Here is a 23,077-nt window from a genome sequence, read left to right on the forward strand (position 1 = left end):
AGCAGGAACTTTCGTGTGTATCACACTGTTGGATTCACTAACTGCGACGAAAGACGTTTTCTTCATCTTTGTCAGCTCTGAGATAGTGGCTGTAAGTGAAGCTACTTGATCAGAAAGCATCTGAACAAATTTTTTAAGCTCATTGCAGGATCCACACTGCTGATTATTGACATTTGTTTAGATGTAGCGGTGGCAAAAGATACATCTGGTTTAACCAGGATCCGAGAATTATTTAACTTTTTGTATTCTCTTCGTGCGGCCGGGAAAGATAACTTTTGCTCCGTACAGATTTTGAGAATTGCCTTTTCTTCTTTAAAGATTGGGCAATCTCGGGAGCGGGCTGTATGTGGACCACTGCAGTTTGCGCATTTTTCACTTTCTTCGCAGTTAGTGTCATTGTGACCTTCTTTAGCACATCGAGCACAAATCTCAGTTTTTGTACAAGATGTTGTAGTGTGACCAAAACCTTGGCATCTGAAACATCGCCGTGGTTTGGGTATGAATGGTCGTACCCGAACCGAGAGGTAACCCACTTTAATCTTCTCTGGTGGAACAGGGAGATTAAATGTTAATATAAGAGACGGTGTCGGTTCTTCTGTTCCGTTCTGCCGTTTCATAATACGTTTCACATCAACAACATCTTGGTGGCAAAGCTCGTCAACTATTTCATTGATATGTATATCTAAGAGGTCTCGACAAAAAATTACACCCCTGCTCGTATTTAAAGTTTTGTGGCTTTCAGCACTTATATTTATACCACCCATATTACGGAGACGTAAGATTGATCGACTCTGTTCGTCGTTGAATGTTTCAACCAGAGTCGATCCGTCGCGTAATTTCCTGATGTTCTTCGGGGAGCCACTTGCACCTGTTACAGTTTTATTTATAAGCAAAGGTGAAACCTTTTGGAGGGAGCCACCTTCCTGACTATTTCGGAGAACATTGAATCGAATATTTTTAAGGTTCAAGTCTAAAGATTTGTAGTTCTCTTCCATAGGCTTTTATCCTCGTCATACAAGGCTAACCGAGGTCTCTTCGCAAGACTTAATTTGGTGGTTTTTTCACATGCACCACCAACCATCTTGGGATTAATTATAGGATCAGAAATTTTGGTCCCACGAGTACCGGCGAAAAATGGACTACTCCAGCAGAGCGCACGCGTACTGGAGCTAGAGATAAATACAACTGGGTTCGCCCTGGTGCCCAGAGGACATCGTTCGAGACTCACTACGTAGAGCCATTCACCCATCGGCACGATTTGTTCCCACCTTGGGTTACGGTTGCGTTTCGTAAGATGTCGCAACAACACCGAGTGTAAATGTAAGAAATATCAGTGTAGGTTGTTGTTGTGTAATTGTGTATGTGTGTATGTTGTAATTTATGTAGTGTTCTTGGTGTAGTATATGTGTATAATGTAAAGTGTTCCGCAGCTCATTGTATTGTGGAAAGTCCCCACGGGCCTAGCCTCCGTGCTAGGCCCCAACGGGCCTAGCCTCCGTGCTAGGCCCCAACGGGCCTAGCACGGAGGCTAGGCCCGTGGGGACGCCAACCCCCAAAGTCCTAAAGAATAAGACTCTCCGTCGGGGGCTGAGCAGTATAGGCAGACTGCCACGAATGCCCCATTCATGTGTCTGGAGCATTATACCATGACGCCAGGTCATATCGAAAGCCTTCTGAAGATCAAAGAAGACTCCGACACAATGTTTCTTTTTAATGAAGCTGTTATATATAACGTCCTCTAAGCTGGTCATTTGATCAGTGGTAGAATGGTATTGCCGAAAACCTGCTTGATACGGCGATATCAGGTTTTCTTTTTCCAAAACCCAGACGAGTCGATTATTAATCATTTTTTCCAGTATTTTTCCCATAGCATACGTCAAAGAAATAGGACGATAGCTATTGGGGTCTGTTAAATTTTTATTTTTCTTTTGTACTGGAACAACATGAGCTTTTTTGCACTGCTGCGGGTACGTTCCATCCCGCCATTTTTTATTATAAAGTTCTAATAATCTGGTTTTGCTGTGGTATTCAGCTGCCGATCATATTATAATGGATTTCAACCGGACCAGCAGCTGTGTTACCTGATTTTTCCAACGCTTTCGCGAATTCTTCAATTTTAAATGGTACATTATTTGAGTAATTATACTCAGTTCTAAAATTTAGTAGACCTTCGAGTTCTTCTTTTTTGGTTCGAAAACTTTCCTCGTAGTTGGCCATTCTGCTGGCCTTTTCGAAGTGATTGGATAACAGCTCTGCAATTTCATATGGAGTGTCTTTTATTTGATCTTCATCTTGAAGGCTAGTTATGGGAGCAAAATCATTACGTCCACAAATCGCCTTCACTTTCCTCCAAACATCTGATGCAGTAGTAGTTTTGTCGATGGATGACACGTATTGCTGCCAGGTTCGTTTTTTCGATTCTATCATAAGACATTTTGCATACGCCCTGTATTTCTTAAAGGCAACAAGATTTTCTATGCTAGGACGCTTCTTAAAGGCGTTATACGCCCTTTTCTTCCTTTTTATAGCTTCACTTATTTCATCGTTCCACCATGGAACGGGTTTTTTCGTAAGTTTCCCAGATCTTTTGGGAATATATCTCGATGCCGGCTCAATTATTGCATTTGTTAGGGCGTCGACATCGTCTCCGATAACTCCAGTTGTTTCTGGGAGTATCGTTCTAGCTGTGAAGCTCGTCCAGTCTGCCTTTTCAAAAACCATCTTTTAGGGATGGGATATATTGTTCTTGTAACATCAGTTACAATTTGCACCGGGAAATGATCGCTTCCATGCAGATCGTCTATGACATGGAAGCTGTACCTCGGTGCTATCGATCCGCTTATAAGTGCAAGATCTATACAGGACGTCGATCCATCTCTGGCATTGAAAAAGGTTCCTGATCCGTCGTTTAAAATAATAAGTTCTGAATTCGTCAGGAACCCTTCCAGTTCTCTTCCACGGGGATCTACTCGATCCGATCCCCAACCAGAATTATGAGCGTTAAAGTCACCCACCAGTAAAACAGGTGGGGGAAGGTCGGAAATTATTCTTGCTATGTCATCCTTATTCCAATCAAAATTCGGCAAGTATATGCTGCAAACAGTGATCTGAAGCGGGCGCTTCATTCTAACGGCGACCGCTTGTAGGTTTGTGTTTAGAACAACCGCTTCGGTGGTAGCTGTAGTTGATGTTAATATAGCTACTCCACCTTCTAACACATTTGGTGGTTGATCTCGCTGAAATATATCGAATCCTTTTAATTTAAAATTTTCATTTCGGCGGACATGAGTTTCTTGCAGACATATACAAATCGGGTCTACGTCATGCACCAAGCGTTGGAGCTCATGGATGTTTGAAAAACATCCATTGATGTTACATTGTACAATCGACTCGCTAATTTTTAATTAAATTATGACCTTGGTTTTCCTTTCGGCCATCTTTTTTTTCTATTCTTCTCCATATTGCGAACGGCATCATGTTCGCGGAGAACATCGTCGCCGGCGTAGCTTCCGGTCTCCAAATCGGAGACCACCGAAGCCGCCGACGACGACGGGCATGGATCGGCGCCGGTTTCAAGCGCCGATTGAGAGGCGGCAACCTGGCCGCTCCCCGACACGGGGGGGCGCACGGGTCACCGCCAGTGGAAGGGGGGGACACTCGTCCCCACTGTGAAATTTTTGTGGCCTCTGAGGCTGAGGCCACTTCAGTTACAGGAGGTTTGGGAGCCACCATAACAGACTCTGTAGCTGTCACTTTCTTATTTCAACTAAAATCTCGCTAAGACGGACTTGGATTTCAGGTTTAGTGTCCGTTTTCTTGTGTGTTGGAGCGACTTTTGGTTTTGCAGATCGTCTTCAGGAGGCTGTACAATTATTCTTGGCTTAACAGGTTCTTTAGTGCTGAGAGGCTTCATTTTGTTTTCGATTATCCTCTCAATTAAGCCAGCCAAGGTAGGTGTTGATGATTACACTCTCATCAACAGCAACTGGAGCAGGAGCAGGAACAGCAGCCGCAGCCTGAGCATATGTTGTTGTTGCTCTAGGTCTGCGGGCGTTTACGATCTTTTTTGCTTCAAAGTAGTTGACTTTTTGCAGGGTTTTTACTTCCTGCACAGCTACTTCGTCTTTGTAAACAGGACAGTTCCTGGATCTACAGGAATGCTGTCCTCTGCAGTTTATACAGGTAGGAGGCTCCTTACACGGCTCTCCTTCATGAACTGCATCACCGCACACGCATATTTGCGGCTTCTCACACCTAACAGCGGTGTGTCCAAAGCGTTGGCATTTAAAGCATCGCATTGGTTGCGGGACAAATGCCCGCACATCCAACCGATCTATGCCCGCTCTTATCTTCTCCGGTAAAGTAGGCCGGTTAAATGTAAGAACATGGGATGCAGAAGGAAGGACTTCGCCATTCCTTCTCATGTTCAACCTCCGACATTCCAATACTCCTTGCGGCGCTAATTCTTCTACAATTTCCTGCTCCGTACAGTTAAGAAGATCCCGACAGACCACTACACCCCTTGAGGTGTTGAGCGTGCCGTGGGGATCAACACGTACAGCTAATTCTCCAATTTTCTTCATTCCTAGAATCTTCTGAGACTGTATATCATTAACAGTCTCTACATGAAGTCCCGTGAAAGTTTTTCTTATTTCTTTAACAGGGCCGCCAGCACATTTGTTATTTCACGAGCGATGAGGGAAGGACTCACCCTCGAGAAATTACCTTCTTCGTTCGTAATAACGAAATACTTAGGTTTTGGGATGCAGCTCTTGAAAAAACTTTCTGCAACCTTTTCCTAGCCTCAATCTCAATCCTCTTAATCTCCGTACTCTTTCGGCGTTTCGCCTCAGGTGAAACAGCCGGTTCTAAACGAGGGTGTTTGCGTAAACCCTCTGTCACGTTTAATTGTTCAGTTTCCACGAACAAATAACCCCTTCTGTAGTAAGCCGCCGGGGTACACCCCCACTCCAGGGCTACCAACTCTGGAGGTCCGTTCCGGTACTCCGGTGGAACCGGCATATGTCCTGGGAGAGAGCGGATGCGCAGTCTCTGCACTGACTCCAGGCCCCTACACACCGAAGCTTTCAGGGCTCTCATGCTCCGAACATGGGCACCTTAACTACATGCTTGCCATCGCGGGGGCATGTGGACGACGAAAGGTCTCCGTTACACCTGCAAATAACTTTGACCGTGGCCGCCACATCGCCAGCTCTAAAGGGGGCATTAATCCATTTCCGTAATCGTTATAATGTCGTATCTGCAGGTGGCCGTAAAGTCCAGTCCTGTAATTCGGCCTATAGATGTAAATCGACCGAAAAAAGCATATCCGAGAAAAACACTCGGAACCCCGTTAGCCAGCTATATGTAATGTACTTGAGTACAGCTGTTGCCACCCTGGACGGGGAACGTAGATGTTGTGTTCCGGACGTGAGGAATATCTATCTCAGGGCATTATTATTATTATTATTTTATTTTTCTTCTGAATTTTTATGGGCATCGACTACTAAGGTCGTTAGCCCTCGTCACAATCTTTAAAAGAAACTACTATCACCATCTGGATCGTCATATGTAAGGGTTTAAATGGATTTACATTTTATTTATAAGCACAAACTACACAAAACATTTAATACATAAAGACAAGGACAATCACAAACACTTATAGGGTGTAAAGGGCCCCAATATTAAAATTTGAGATAGGTTCCCAAAAGACCATTAAATTAAAATTCAAATTAAAACTTATCCTACCATATCTTTCTTTCTTTCTTTCTTGTACGAGTCTCATTTATAGTTTGTTTAAGCACCCTCGGGGCGACCAGTACCGCCGTTGAGCAGTATATCAGTCGCGCCAGGGTGCCGTGGCAGTTGAATCCTTCTTATAAACAGGCTATAGGCATGCACAGCGTACACCCACAGCCTCGCGCCCTCAATCCACCCTTGAGGGTCCCCCATGCCATCATCGGACACACCCCGACTCACTGCTCTTGAATTCAGGTGAGCCAAAATGGCCTAGGCAAGAGGGCTACCTCCCGTTACTATACGTGCCACGTTTCAAGACTCCCTTATGTATATATGCATACATTTTTAATTAAAATCAAACTTATCAATACCATTTTTTCTTTATATATATATAAACTACCGCTTAGAGTTTCTTTTGTCACAGCTTAAAATTTTCATTTTTATAGACTTTTAAGAAGTCCACTGGCGTGTAAAAATGCAACTATATTTTCTTCATTTCCATTATCCAGATCAGCAGTAATATTATTTCTAAAACGGAACCTCTTTCTGAAGTCCTCATATATGGTACACTCTTCTATAAGATGCTTGATTGTCAGAGTTTTATTACAAACACCATTGGTCTCACTTCGCCGGTTAACAAATATAAATTTGTTAATCGCGTATGACCGATTCTAAGTCTGGTCACCGCTACTTGTTCACGGCGAGTCAACTTATAGTCGCTTTTCCATTTATAAGGAGAAGATTTTACTGTGTTTAATTTTGTATTTAACCTCCTCCATTCAGCATTCCACTTGTTTTTTACTATGTTTGTTAGACGGTTTTTAACATCTGCTACTCTTACAGGAAATGCATCCAAACCATCGCAGACTGTTGCCTTTCTGGCAGCTTCGTCTGCGATTTCATTACCTGTAATACCAGCATGCTCTGGAGTCCATACAAATACGCATCGCTGTCCTCGTTGTTTTAGTACGTATAAAATGGACAGGATGTTTGCAATTAGGACATCCTTAATGTTCTTGTTCCGAATTTCGACGAGTGCACTTAATGAATCGGAACATATTAGCACTCTCTCTTCGCAATAGTGTTCAGTGTAGCGAAGAGCTTGCTGAATTGCAGTTTGTTCTGCCGTGTAGACACTGGCCACATCTGGCAGTTTCCAAAAGTGGGCTTCTCCATTTACATATATTAAGCATCCAACACTATGTTCGGTTTTAGAACCGTCAGTATAAATTCTAACATGTTCTTCGTAATTACTGACGGTTGCCAAAAATTCCTGCTGGATGATCACTGCTGGTTTCTTTTTTATTTCTCCTTGAGAGAGATCCAAACTTGTATTTACCGCTGGCAAGAGCCATGGCGGTATTTCTCTAGTAGAATTGCTAGTGTCTCTGGTATAGCAATTTCATATTTTCTTCTTAATTCGTGATACCTAATTCCGGCTGGTCTGGAATAGGTAGCACGACGTTCGTACAATAACATAATGCGTTTTATATAAATGTTACGATATTTTTACATTCAATAGTATCGAATTTGTTTGAGGAACTGTTGGATATTCCTGAAGTTCCCAATTTCTAAAATTCATAAGCAATCGTTATTTTTATATCGCAATTTAATAATTTGGAATTGAATTTCAGGTTTGCTTTTAGATATGGTACATTCAACGGGATTTCAGTTATATCTAACTTAGACTTATGATCTTAAATTGCAGCCAGTATCGCGTTTACATCATTATTACTACGTTTCAACACTAATTGTTGTCTATAGTTTATATCGATTTTTGAAAAATATTCAGCAAAACCCATCAACTTATAATCTTGTGCAAAATCCATTAACATTGATAATGCTATACACAAAATAAAATTACCATCATTATCTATATAAATTTTATTATTTTCACCTTAAATCCGTCCAGCACTTTCAGCTGATGAAATTAAAGAGTTTATCATTGAAAGAACATTGTTCGTGATAGTTGTTGCACTTAACATTTTCAGCATTGGCTATTTCTTATTTGTTTATTAAAAATTTAATCTCATCAAATAGAAATGCACTGCAAAATTTACCAAATCTGACGTTGATTTTTTACCATTTTCGCCTACAAGTTTTCCTCTAACAAACAAAAAACTATCGCCGGTTGAGTATATATATATATATATATTTATATATATATATATATATATATATATACTCAATACATGCATATATCCTTTTTTACACCGATACTAATTTCTGCACCTTTACCGAATTTGTTAAAGAACGGATAATGTTTGTGGTATTGCTTATACGTCAATGAAATATCTTGACGTTTATATTTTTCAACGCTTAAACAATTTATTATGTAATCTATATTAGAGAAAATTAATTTTTAATTTCAATTCTTTATTGTTTAATTCACTTTACAGATTTTAATTTTGCATTTACAATTTCAAGACCTAGAAATTCAACTCGTAATCAACGTTGATTTTAATCAACTCGTAATCAAATAAAGCGCGTTTCGATATTAAATCTATTATTTTTTTCATTTTACTAAATGTATTCTTAATACTACCATGTAGTACAATACTACCAATACTACCACGAACGCGATCACTCTCTTGTTGCGCAGCTCTTCTGAGTCGATCCACAGACTCCGTCATTGCTTTCAAGTTCCGAGACCACCAACCAGATATATGTTCGCGGCCACTGCCTCTAGGACTACTAGCTTCAGTTGTCGTCGAATGACGACAACTGAAGCACACAGTTGACGTGAACTTTTCTGTCATCTAATGGCATGCCGACAAGGTGTCAAGAAAAAACATCCAGCCCAGACTCCAACAAAACGGAGAATTTCGGCCAATCCGCCGTCATATACAGAAAGCGTCCCCGGTAAACATGAAAGTGTCTCTCATGGCCACCGCGCAGCTCATTCGCTATCTATAAACGTATCAGCCGATGGTCGCTAGAGCAGCTGTCGACCACAGAACAGTTCAGGATCCTGCTAGGAGTGTTCCTACCAATGGTATTGTCAATATTTTTATCTAAAAAGGCTATTCGTCCATCAACCATAACGACGTAAGTAGCCAAAGAATTTACAACATTAAAAATCTCAAAATTATGCTGCGCTATGATCAGTGACCCACTGTGGTAGAAAGCGGCTTTGCATTAATACATAGGCAGCAATAAGGATTGGAACATTACTCACAATACCACGGATCCTATCCCACCTCGCTATCCTCCTATCCCATGTTCCTCAGTGGGATCCCCGTATTGGAAATATGAACTAACAACTGTGACGTTCTGTTTGTGAACTGCAAGGCTGACAACAACATTATGCACGTCAGAAACCTGCGTATAAAAACAGTACCAAACGACTTCCTGCACAGAATAACAGACATACATATATGCTCTACGTAAAACGTTTTCCAGCTGTGAAAGCCTCTATGTAATTCGATCACTTCTAATTACATATGGGTACTGCAGAAGGACAACATCGAGGCTCCTTCTCTTCACAACCTCACCTAAATCAATCTGTACTGCATAAGGAATCTGTACTGGGCTTTTAGGTTTACCTAACCTAACCATATAAGGAATGAAAGTACAGCTCACCGGCCCTTATGTATCTGCCTCACTTCTTACTAACAATTGGGTGCTCATGATTACTATGCAATCTCTTATAGTTAGCTCAGGCCAGAGTCTAGGACGTATGCGAATAATCGTCACGCTTGTGCCTTCCTTACCACAATGCGCGTACACCAAGACAGACTTACAAAATTTGACCCTGTGACCGTATCTGCAGCATTTAAAAATCTTTGGACATCCACGTACACTTTTTCTCGGCAGAACCCAATATCAATAAACAGTCTGCCTGCAGAAATAAATTTTTGAAAGAGTCCTGAACCCACTTCAAAACCTCCATGATATTTCTGGTTATCACGCGTGCCTGTTATGAAGATCTGCCTCCAGTCCTGCTGAAAAGCGTCTTCATCCATATCAGTGTTCTGCTACCTAAAGAGAGAAAAGACATCGTCATCGGTAGGCTACGTTCTACGTCAAAAACTATAATGCAGGTCCTACGCATTTTATTTGGGTCTTCTTTTACATTCAATTTCTTAACCGCAGTGGAATCTCTGGAGATTCCACTCCAAAGAGTGCCTTGACTTAAGGCAATTGGTTGCCTTAATGATCTAATTATTGTCTCTTACTAAAACTACCCCCTTTTTGGTTTCTTTAATATTTCAGATTTTATTAACTTTTCGGTCACCCCGAAGGGCAACCTGGAGGTCCTTCTTCAGCTGACTGTCGGACACAGTCGAGCCGTCCTTCCTAATACTAAACACAATCTCAGGTTTCTTAGAGGATTGGCTGGTTTTATGTCTACCCCTGACCATCTCAACATACCTACACAGTTGCATTGGGGCCGGTGTCGGTTACTGAAATACAGTAATTTTTTTTAGGCCTTGAGGTAAGATTTTTGAAACCCTCCCCAAAAGCTGTGAATGTTGCTCGAGAGAATTCCAGCTGAGGCAATAATCTCCGCTGAGTAGCATTACTGGTGCTGTTGGGGGTTGCTAAATAGGAAAACAAGCCATCTTGTTCTGCCAAAACATTATGTATCAATGGGTCAGAGCTGCTCGGTCTTAACCCAAATTTTGAAAACACTTCAACGATTGGGTTTGACCTTTCCGGGGGGTCATCCCTACATCCATTTCTCATCAATCACTCTCTGAACCAGTATTTCAGTAGGGCGAAGTTAAAGGATCCGGCACGCTCCTCCGGCCAGGGATTTTTCCTACGTCTTTTAATTCGGTCCTTTAATTCGTAGAATTCCTGACTTAACAGTATACGAACAGAAATGCTCGCTATATTCCTTCTATCCAAATAGTGTTGGGCACACGCCTACTTTTGTTAAAGCAGTTCGTGCGATCCGGGCCTGTAAATTTTTTTGAACTATGGCCTGGCTCCCAGCATCTAAGGCAGTAGAAGTGCGGTTTCCTTACTTTAATTCAACAGGAATGCCAACCTATAACTGTCTCGTTCTGGCAGCTTCCGTATGCAGAACACACAGACGTTATTTTCCTTTCCACGTCTTACTTCAACGTTTTCTTTACAACCTCCACGACTTTGGGTATTACGTTGGAAGGGTGGGGGGGGGCTTTCCCAAAACCATACGGTTTCATTCAGGTAAAATCTACAATATATGCTATCCAGCATGTCTTGTTTTGGTCCAGGGAATGTGCTGCGGGCACTTGGCGGTGAAAGGAGAATTTCGTTAGTGGTGACACTAGACATCCAAAACGCATGTAACAGCGTACCCTGGCATGTCATACTAGAACAGCTAAGACAAAGAAGAATTAATGATAATAAAATGTCTGTGATTAACAACGTTTTTCATGACAGGAAAATATATATAGACATGGAAGATGGTACGGAAGACTGGCATGTATGTGGGAATACCGCAGAACTCAGAGTTAGAGCCGTTGCTAAGGATTGTGGCATACAACGGCTTCCTGCGACTGCCACTACCATGCGATGGGCGGGTAGAAGCATTCACTGACGACGTGGTCCTAATGATCGCCGAGCGTACGGAGGATCTAGCTGAGGAAATCACCAACGAGGCGGTAAGAAGAGTGAGTGCATGGTTCATGGAGAAAGGCCTGCAACACAGAAAGAAAGGCTCCACACAAGACGGCCATGGTGGCTCTAGTAAATCGCAGAAGGATGACAATAAGAGTCGAAGGTCATACAGTACAAGAATAAGGCAGTGTGAAGTACTTAGTATACTTAGGGATACTTAGGAGTGCTTAGGAATGACATGATATGATAAATGTTAGATATTTTTGTATATTGACTGTGTGTCTCGATGGTAAATTGTGTATGATTGTCATATTTGACTATGGTGAATAATATTGTACGATCACCACATGGCGTGCATGTGCAGAAGGAGAGAAAAGCCATTGTTTTGCTTCGCATCTCTCTACCCCATTTGGTCGCCCTAAAGCATAAGACCGAATGTCTGTGCCACAAATATATTAGATATTGGTTCAAATTAGCGTGGTTGGTGAGCAGCCGGGCACCCGTTGCCCATACAAATGAGCTCGAGGCATACCATCCTCCCAAAAACCTGTATAAATTTATACAAGAATCATCCCTTAGTCGTGGTGTCCCATTCCAGCTGCCAAGTTTCCATCGCGAGGCTTTGCAGCCTATTCCGCAGGCAGGAGATGGGCAACTGAAAGAAATGTAATTCTGATGCATTGTGATCAGCATTCCGTTCTGGGACTGGCCAGACCCGAAACCGCATCCAAAACATCTCGGCCTCCTGGCCTCTTCGCAATCTCTAGATGGCTGCCCGAAATTTCACCACTAGATCGATTGGGAGAGCCTTTCCCAGTATGTTGGTAGTCTCGTAGAAGGTTGCTTTAAAAACACCAGTGCATGCACTGGTGTTAAGGCTCCATGCTGAGCACTCCTTAAATTTTGAATAACGGCTCTATTCATATCCAACCTATATGCCCAAACGGGCGTCGTGTCAGATGTCATGATTTTGAAAACACCTTTCAACGGCTAGACCAGTGGAAGTAAAGGTTGAATTATAGGATCAAAAAAAAAATATTGTCCAGGGAGTCGTCTTGGAGTTTGTTATTGAGCAGCAGGACGCCAACGTTCTTAGGAAGAAGAGACTGAAGGCTCAGTTGCTTGCCAAGCAGAGGCCGCTAATATTGGTCTACGATTTGCCAAGAGCAACGAGGGCAGAGGAGCTCGAAATCCTCAAGGCTATACACTGCCAAAATCTTGTGTTGGATATGATTGTCGAGAACTTCCTCAGGGGGACCAGGTTGGTCCGGCAGTTGGGTCGGAAAAGGCCCCAAAGAGCCACTGGATTTTCATTCACGGTCAGCCATCAATGAAGATATGAGGATCCTGGAGGAGTACGAGCGAGGTTCTCTTGATCCAGGAGCCGTGCACGATCGAGGATAGGATGGTCGGCTTCCAGAGGGTTGATGTTATTCAGTATCGTGGGGGTAAGCACTCTCCGTGATCGTAGTCGGCTCAGTGTCGTTGGATGTCTTCTGGATGTTCGGTTTTCTGACTAGTGTTTCACCGTTGTGCAAATCACGTGGGATACGCTCGATATCGTACTGATGTCGAGATACTTGCAATTCAAGAATTATCACATTATCAGTCGTAGAATAACGCTTCCTGCGTACGGTTTGATACGGGGAAAGAAATTGCTTCCTTTCTCATAACCATACAAAACGAACATTTTCATTTTATCTAAGAGGTTGCCGATACGATGTTAGAGATTTGCTCTGTAACTCTTGATGTCTAAAGGATCTTTTCCTTGTTTCAAAACCGGTACGATCACTGCGTGTTTCCACATTTGTGGATATGAGGTCGAAATCCATATTCTAATAAGTATGTGTAATATCCACGCTTTATTACCGTTGTTAAGATTTATGATGAACGCATATGAAACATCATAATATCCAGGTTAAGTATCACTGGAGTTTCGTAGAACGTGATTGAATTCGACGAATCTAAATGTTACATTATAAAAAATATCGTTTTCCGTTACAAAGTTTAGTACTAGTTTTTTTCTTAAGATGCGAATAAAATCGATGTGATAATCTTCATTGCTACATCCATTTTTAAAGTGATCGGCCAAAAATTCAACTGTAGCTTGTTGATCAATTACGACGTCACTCGGATGGATTACGGGATGTCGGGTCGTCATTTGTACAAGGTGCACCGAGGTGTCTTCGAAAGAATGGCCTCTTATGATGTGTCAGTTTGGGCTCATAGGTTGGACAGAAATCGAGCACTTATTCACAATTTAAGGTGTGCCCAGCACAGGGCATTAATAGTGTTTTTAAAACAACGGAGGCTACCACCGTATTGAGAAAGTCTCTTCCAATCGATTTAGTGATGAAAGTTCGGACGGCCATATTACGAAGAGTTGCGGTGGATGCATCGCAGCAAGAATGGCACACCATGACTAAGGGAAGTCCTTTTGCAGATTTATACATGACTTGTGAGGATGGTATGCCTCTCCTTCGTTTTAAAGGGCAACGGTTTCAAGGTGCTCTCCAACCACGCGAACTTGAACCAATAATTGTTTCGGTTCCGCTCGGCAGCTGATGAGATGCGCGTCTGCGGAGAGGCCAGTCAAACGTACATATGATTTTCGACTGCCTAGGTATTGGGGGGTCAGAATACAGGCCACTCTGGAACTTAGAGGACAAGGGGAAAATTGCCAGTCATAAGCGGCTTTTCAGTTTGGCGTGAGCCGTATTGTCGGACCGTATGGGTGTTCCTGATACCGTTGCTTTGTTCAACCGGCATCAGTGTGTTATTTAAGGGAAAGACTACGATCTCGCTGCTGTGAGAAGCTACCTAAGGGTTTTGGCTGCTCATCAGCTATTTAAAATCTCTAAGCGCTTCAATATTAGTGGAAAGGTACTTACTGGCATTCAGCTACCTAAGCGTGGCAGCGAATTTCTGTTTTTACGAGATAATTTTTTTTTTATTGAATGTCATATATTTTAGTAGTTAATGGGGTGCTCCTACCCATTTCATAATATATGACAAGTGAGCTGTGGGACACGAAGTAAGTTATATGTGGGACCATGCTGAGTTCGCTCACGCAATTAGGTACTCTAGGAGCTATTTAAGGCATTGGTCGCTAAAGTAATTCAAGACTCAGTAGCCGTTTGTGGCACAGACATTGGGTGGTGTGGCAGAAGAAAATCCTAGCAAATCAATCAATAATACGACGTCACCGTCTTGTTTAAATGCGTTTTTTCAACGGCTATCAGACCGGCCTGCTATAGCCTAAACTTTCTTTCGTACTTGCATAGCAAGTGCTTTATTGTCGATAGAGGATACATATGCATTTTTTGCAGATAATATGATGTGTCTGGCGTAGGAACGTGGTTTTATAAAGGATATATAATTTTCAGCGATGGGACGTTTCTTGAATAAATTGAAGGTTTTATTTTTCTCACTAATAGCTATATTTATTTCGAAGCTCCACCACTGTACCCTGGGTTTCGTCAAATTTAAGGTTGCTTTAGGAATGTTTTCCTTCGCTGAATTTTGAATTGCCCGCGCTGGTACTTTTATGTTTTCATTGATTTTTTCAGTATAACCCGGCATAACAACGTTGTTTGTGTAGCCAGTCGAATCGGCACATTTAAGGCACCATCGCCGAATAAAATTTGATGCTTTTTGCCGTATATTTGTTTTGATTATATTTGGACAGTGGTGGCTTCCATGAAGGTGTTCATCAACGTTCCAATACAAGGAAAGCGACAATGCTGGACTGCAAAATGAAAAGTCCATGGCCGAAGTTTCACCGTTTCGTATGTTAAAAAACATTTCTGTAACTTTGTTTAAAAGGATTGGCTTGTTATTCTATATCAATTCTTCGACGTTGCGCCCTCTGCATTCTAATCGTTGGTCATATAAGTAGATCATATAAGTTTTGTAGATCATCGATGTTCCATTTGCTGTCTGAAAGATATATGTTACAGACGGAGACTTTAACCAAAGATAGTAGTCGTATAGTGACAGCTTATAACGCATTTTTTAGCTGTATTCGACTAAAAGACAGTTGTGAACGTACAAAAGTAATAACACCACACCACTTGCTCGCCGATCAGGTTCAACTTCTGTACGTATAACAACATATCCACGTAGATTGAAGTCATGTTCAGGCTTAAAGTATGTTTCGTGAAGACACACGCATGTAGAGTTGTCATATGCAAGTAGTTGAAGCTCAGTCAGCTGTGAGAGACAACCGTTAATATTCCACTGTATTATATTCTCTTCTTTTTATATAAGCGTGGTTTACTTTTTCCGTCTTTTTTCCTTTTTTGTATATGTACACCTTGGGTCAGTTTGAGACATCCACAGAGCCGCAGTCACTCTCCTCACCTGAGACTAACATAATCTCAGGGTTTGGCAGAGTTGCATCCTTCTTAAGACCGAGAATTGCTGGAGCGAGAGGTCCCGCCGTCACACCTTGTGTCGTTTACATTCTCTCTAAATTCTGTACCACAGATGTATTGTGCTTCTGCGCTCTCTGTCCTTTTGGTTTTTGGATTTTGTGGGAGATCTTTAGGCTCCAGTGGATATTTGATTTTTTATAAACTCGATGTTCCCGTATAATCAGTTTTGGACTGCTTTTTATCGTTACGCTGAATCTCCTCAGTGATCACTTGTGTATTCGACGTCGATTCATCGTTTGAATTGACGATGAGGACATTTGACTGCTGACTACGGTCGTCGGCATTGGTTCAATTGTAGCAAATTTCCTTTCTATATATTTGTCTAAAAATGTAGTTAGAAATGGTGTCAATTGCTTTATTAAGCTTTCAATCACTTGCGGCAAAGCTTTATGTGTGCTAGTCGCAGCTGTCTGCGCAAAGTATTCCTTACCCGGCGTTTGTGTTAAAATTTAACTAATTTCTTCGCTTCAAGATAACTAAATTTTCTGAGAACTTTAGTCTCTTGTAACGCGATTTCTTTTTTAAAGCAGATCAATTTCTAGAACTTGCTGAATGTTGTCCGCAATTCACACATATAAGGTTTCTTTACACGGTTCACCTTCATGAAATTTTTCGCCATACGCACAGATCTCTTCACGATTGCATCTGTCGGAGATATGACCAAAAACGCATCGGTGGTGGGATCTAAGCGCGCATATCCAACCGATGGATTCCGGCTCTGATGTTTTCAAGCAACGACGGCTTATTAAAAGTAAGAACGTGTGAAGAAGAGGGTAACACCTATCCATTCCTCCTCACGTTTAATCGCCTACATACGATGACTCCTTGCGATGCCATTTCATAAAAGATTGCTACTTCTTTGGAATAGTTGAGTGTGCCGTGAGCTTCGACAATAACATCAATGTTCACCAATTGTTTTATCTGTAATAATTTCGCTGATTGTACGTCGTTTAGCGCTTCAGTGAATAATCCAGCTTTTGTCTTTTTAAACTCTTTAACTTGTCCACCGGTTTTTGTCGCGAGCTTCTTTGCTATGAAGAAGGAACTGATTTTTGAAAAATCGGTTTCCTTTCCATCGTTTCTTTTATTTACAAGATATTTTGGACGGGGAATTCCTTTTGATTCAACTATCAACGCATGTCGTAAATCTACACGTTTCTTCTTCTTCGACAATGAAGTCGAAGGAAGAGAGGGCGTTTGCCCTCAAGGTTGTCCAGGGTTACTGAACGAGGATTTGAGGTTTTAGGATCCATAAGATGTTTTAGAAAATTTCGTCTCACCAGCTCCCCACCCACCACGGAGACACACATTTGGGACGCCCATAAGGACGCCAGGGCTATCAGAGAGATATAGATCCTAATCCACCCCAAACAGGAAACTAGTCCTATCAAGGTGTCTCGGGCTCTCACCTGTCTACCCGACCCGTCGGCAAGCGGAAGATTCAGTCGTAAACGAAGCCGATTGACCGGCAGTAGTTAGCAAACCGGCATCCTGTTTAGCCAAAGCACTGTATTGCTACATCCAACTCTTTGCATTAATTATTTGCAATTTGTTTAATGTACCATCAGTTTTTAGTAAACATTTTATTATATTTATGGTATCAACATTTTTGGTGATAGAAGTTGTGATAATCAGGCAGTAACATATACCAAGTAATTATTCTATATGTTCCGCAACAATACAAAAAATAAATTTGTATAAAGAAGATTTGTAGGAAACATTTAAGGGTGAACGTTTTTGTTGTAATTTAAAAAATCATTTTTACAGTTTTACTCCACAGATTAAGATTATTTCAAATGGTTTTAGAACAAATAACACGTATTTTTATACTTATTTTTGTTGCACTGAAATTTAAAAAAAATACTATCCCAAGGTTTTTCGCACATACAGAGCGAAGGGGTGGGCGGATTTTAATCTTCTTTTCACCAAAATCCATTATTTTTTTCCGGTTGTCAATTAATCTAATTAAATATTACTATTGCCATTTAAGATTTTTGATTTGCAGTAGGTGTAGCGGAGAAGCTGGGTTCCACTCCTTTGAAAATAATTTTCAAAAGACTCCCACCAAGAATGGTATGGATGCCTGCAAACGGAAGTACGATGGGTTGTTTTTTTAGCAAACAGCTGGTAGTTGTTGAGGAATAAATGTGATTACTTTTCAAATGATCACCTGGTATATTAATTTATATCTGCACCAATATGTATAGCGCCATAAAGAAAAAAATATCTTAATAATTCACTAATGTTTATAATAAAACTTTTTTCTGCTTATTTTTTTCAGTTTTAAAATACATCTTTCTAAAGATACATTTGTAAATCGTAATGACTTTTCACCAGCTCTACTTGAGCTTTTTAACAAGATTCCGCGAACTATTATGTAAGAATTCCATATAGTTTTTAAATTACTGTGTGCTAATTATTAAAAATAAATATATTTTTAAGATTCAAATTGAATATTTCTGAGCTGGCTATGAAATTTCTTCAGTAAATTTTGAAGATTTTTCACATTTGATGTATCTATGATTGTTTGTAAAAAGAAAAACCTAAGTTTTAATATCTGTTTAGAGAAAATTACTTCATTTATTCACAATATTTCATAAAGCTTAAGTTGTAGTTAAAGATCATAAAGCTTAAATTGTTTGTAAAGATCCTAAACAAATGTGCATCCCTAATTGATAAATTACGTGTGGGGCAAAATTAGAAGGAAGCAATACAAGATAAATTACTCAGATTTACAATGAAAAACCAGAACCATAAAAATAGAAAATTAAAATAATTTCTATATTAACGAATAGGAAGCTCTAGGTTTCGAACGTCTCATTGTTTCCTAAAATATTGCGGAAGTTAGCCCGTAGTTTAAACTTCCTAAGCAATGCCGCATAACAGACGCAATTCACAAGGATGTGGTGTACAGGTAGTTTTCAGTCACAGATAATTCAAATGGGTGCATCGATATGAATCATGAGATATCCGTGAGTGAGCCAGTGAGCCAAATACGCAAACGGCAAATAATAATCTCGACGGGTATTCCTCTATGAGGAGCTTCAGGGGATACAGTATTCTTAATAGAAAAAAGTTTACGGTTGATGTTAACATTCCATTCACTTGGCCACTCATCACCGATTACCTTCTTCAGAAAACAGAGAAGTCATCAGAAACAATTCGGTTCGTGAAACAAGCCTCTTTTGCCGCACTATCAGGGTGCTCGTTGCCTGAAATTCCAATATCGCTGGGGATCAAGCACAAGCTCACAGTTGTGAGCTTCATTTCAAATATAGACAGTATGTCACAGACGACTGTGTGACCGGAGGACATGTCACTAATTGCCAGTAAGGCACTCATGGAATCTGAACAGAAAAATGCTTGTCTAAATGTTTGGTTAAATATATTTAAGGCCTTATTAATAGCATACAGCTCCGCAACGAAAACATTTATAACGCTGGGAAGGCCAAACCTCTATATTCTACTGCCAGTCACAAAAGAAAAGCCAGCAGAATTAGCGTCTTTAAAACCGTTCTTATGAACGTCTCGAATAGAATCCGGTTTTACGCTATTTATAATATTATAAAACATTTCTTTACACGGATTTTGGTTCTTCTTATGATACTTTCAAAATCTACAGCAGTAATTAACGAGAGAAGGCCGCCAAGGAGAGTAATAAAACAGAATAACAATAAGAACAGGAGGTAATTGTCTATTTTACGATTGTTTCTAAGTTATTAATTTTTACAATATCTAACAGCCTTCCGTTTATATTCAGATATTTGAGTTTTCTGTAGTAGATTTCAGCTATGTATGCTATGGCAGAAGATAAATTTAACGTTTTAATTTAAATTAATAATATAATATTTTAGATTTAGTTTTTAATTTATTTTTTTTAGTTAATTTTTAATATAAATTTATTTATTTTAAATCGCTTCCGGGGGTTGATGACTACATTTAGTTTTCAGCGCAGGAAAAAGAAGGGATTCGGTCATTCTTATATCAAAACGTAGAGATAGAAAATATATTTTTTTTATTACACTTCATAATAAAAAGTGTTTATAACAAATATAAGCAAACATGTATACTGAGTAAATATTTATTTGCTTCATGATTTTATTAATTCTACCGTAAATAGATATGAAAATTAACTGAATATTAACTACAATGGTTCTTTAATTAAATGTTTATGATATGTAAATATTGCAGTAAAATTTATCAGCATTTTTTAATAACTATCTCTCCTAATTTCATAATTTGTGTTTATAAGTAACAATATAACAGATATAAATGCGTATTATTTGCATTGTATTTAAAAAGAAAGAAAATGATTTATAAATGAAAATGAAAGTCAAAACACCATTTTTCTATTAAGTATAATAAAAAAATTTCTAAAATATTTTCACTCGATATTTCGGGGGGATGTAGAGAAAAAATAATCAAAATATATTTTACGATAATAAAAAGCCATTTTAGAAACTAATCTGTGCATATCCAAATATCTACTTATGCATTCTGTGCACTGGTCCTGCGTTTCTTTCTGGTGGTTTCTACATGCCATTGTAATGTAATAGTTCAGTTTAGTAATCCCTACGACAAAACTCAGCTCATGAGTACGCTTAACTTGATTTCGTATAAATCAAATGCCAATATTAAAAAATCGCAATCAAGAATATTTGTAAGCTGACAGAAGCGACAAACTACTTCCAGGAAAATTATCACAAGTACTAATAAGAAGAGAACTCATTCAAATTAATTAGTTATGAAATTGTCATACTTTTAAAACGATGAAATTTTTTTTCTATGAAGAATAGAAAATTAAGAGATGTAGCCGCTTGAGTTTAAGTAAGCCTAATTGAGTGAATGTTATGGTAGTACAATTATTACTCTATAATGAATAAATTAAAGCAATGTTTAATTAAACTGATTTTATTTCACTTTTCCTCCCAGAAGAAAAAATGTAGATTCGGTAGCTGTAGGTTTAAGATTACGATTAAATAAAGCTACTTTCAATAATGATTCAGTAATAAACGGAATTAAAAGAATAAAATCTATTTTAGGAAATACATTTCTTAAGTTATGTAAAATAATATAACTTATAAGAAATCATTTAAAATATGTTTAATCTTAATTCTTTATTATTTTAGGATCAAAGAAGGAATAATTCACACGTAAGTAACCAAAATCATAACCTATAAAGACTAACGGTTAGAATTTTACTAAGAATGTTTCCTTAAATTTCAAGCTCTTCATTTTATACAAATCATTTTAAAACATCGTTATTCTGAAACTCACAGGAAATATTTTCAGCATTTTCCTTTAATATTACGTTTTAAAATTTCTATTTTTGTCTTTTTGCGTACCTATTACCTGTGGTTTAAAATGATAGTCACAACACACACACATATATATTAAATCAAACATATTATATATTAAAATAAAACATGAATCAGGATCATTTATGATCTTGAATCATATTTGATTTTATTATTGATATTTAATTATTTGCTAAATTATTAAGAATCATTCACGCATATTTTCTGTAGGTCAACACAAAAATATATCAATTTTATACATAAAGTATTGTACCATTACTGATTTACCATTCACATTAATAGTAAATAAAATTTCAAGTAAAAATTAACGTACCATCTAAGAAGTTAAAAATTCTAATTTTGAAAGTATTTTATTAAGAAAGACAGCAAATTAAGTATGCTGCACTCTATTTTTATCACTCAAACCTGTAAAAAAAAATCTCCAACATTGAAGCAAAAATTAATCTTCTTCAAAGGTTTTAAAAATGCTCTCCGTTCCTCAGAAAGATTTTCAAATAAAAAATTAGTTATCAAAACACCGCAGCAGTTGACCCTGCTCCGAACAATAAAATTTGGATATAGCAGTGATCACCATATTGTAAATAAGATATAATAAAAGTTGAAAACTTATTTCGCTTTTATTTCAATCACATGGCAATGAATAACAAAATTTTTGTGTTTAAAACTATGAAACATGACTGGTTTCATGTTTCATAGTTTTAAAAAAATCAAGCACAAATTTAGGGTCAATGTTTACTTTGAAAAAAAAACTTTAAATATCAAATCTGACAGAAGGATTTTCCCAATATTTTACTAAAGAAAATACTTAGGTTACGACGCAAATACTGAACGGCTTATGTTACAATTAGGGCAAATTCATGAATGCGAGGTGTAGGGCCTTTTCATTCATACCTCCAATACAGCTGAAAGCAGTTTTGTCCAACAGTTTTAATAAACATCATTCTCTACCAATGTGTTACGGAATTAATAACCCCATTATCAAACCGAGATTACGTAAAGTAATTCTGTAAAAATTATGAAGAAGGTGAATCAAGGATTCCTGTACATAAGGCTGAAATTCTCAAAAGTAACTGAAACAAAAATTAAGAAGGGATTTTTGTTTGCCTACAAATGAGGAACCGTTCAGAGGTGAAAGGTGTAACTCTGTGTAGTTTGATGAAGTACTCATCGCGTTGATGTGGAACTATCAAAGGTGAAAGCGGATTAAGATATTAAAATATCGTAATGTTAGTTCACCTTTGTTCGTTTCATTTCAAACAAAGCCATTCACATTAAAGGGTTTTGTAGATGAATCAGTACTTTTATTTCATATTGATATCCAGAAAGTTAAACTTATACCGCAAAGGTAAGTGTTCAATCGTTTTAATTAAATCAAGTCAGTATTTTGAAAGAAATATAACATGATATTATTTTCCTTCTTACAAATTTTATTAAAGGATCGTTCTAGCGCGGAATATTTTCCAGCTAGGATTAGAAATGTTATATTAAAATACGGAGAGGTTCTTCTTTCTAGAATACTCGGTCTAATTGGGTTAGTTCAAAGAGCTACCACATCACTTTGTCACTTAATCTACTTTAGTTCTAAGCGGCGGTGAGTCAGCCCATAGGTATTTGTTAAATAAACTTGAAATGTTGCAGCAAAAACTTAGTTAAGGAAATGTAAATAAATGATTCTTGAAATTTTTTAAAATATCTCTAGTTGATATTATAAATATTTGCCTGTCATAGAAGGAATCGGAAATATCTTTTTTCAAGAAGTATTACTACATTATGAAAACGTTGTTTTCTGTTATTTAATGGCCAACAATGCCTTTAACTACCTTACGTATTGAAAAAATTGATGTTAGTTTTGTATAAACTAAGAGATATTTTTAGAGAAATATTAGAAATATTTTAAGAAATATTTTTCTATAAGAAAGATTTTTTTTTCTATAAGAAATATTTTAACCTTATGATTGAAAAGCTTACAGAAAATCGTAAGAGACTATAACAAGTCTTATAGTTTGTGAAGTGCAGTTAAGTAAAAAAGAATCT

General features: G+C 38.7%; 1 protein-coding gene across 1 annotated transcript in view; it reads left to right on the forward strand.

The window, feature by feature from the left end:
- LOC142317363 (uncharacterized) overlaps positions 1–23,077 on the forward strand; it is a 427,416-nt gene that overhangs the window by 330,296 nt on the left and 74,043 nt on the right. Inside the window, exons 7-8 of the mRNA XM_075353862.1 lie at positions 18,007–18,102; positions 20,855–20,878. Coding sequence (XP_075209977.1) covers positions 18,007–18,102; positions 20,855–20,878 — 120 coding nt within the window. The remainder of the gene's footprint in view (positions 1–18,006; positions 18,103–20,854; positions 20,879–23,077) is intronic.

Source organism: Lycorma delicatula, chromosome 1 (genome assembly GCF_047948215.1).
Source record: "Lycorma delicatula isolate Av1 chromosome 1, ASM4794821v1, whole genome shotgun sequence".
Taxonomy (NCBI): Eukaryota; Metazoa; Arthropoda; class Insecta; order Hemiptera; family Fulgoridae; genus Lycorma; species Lycorma delicatula.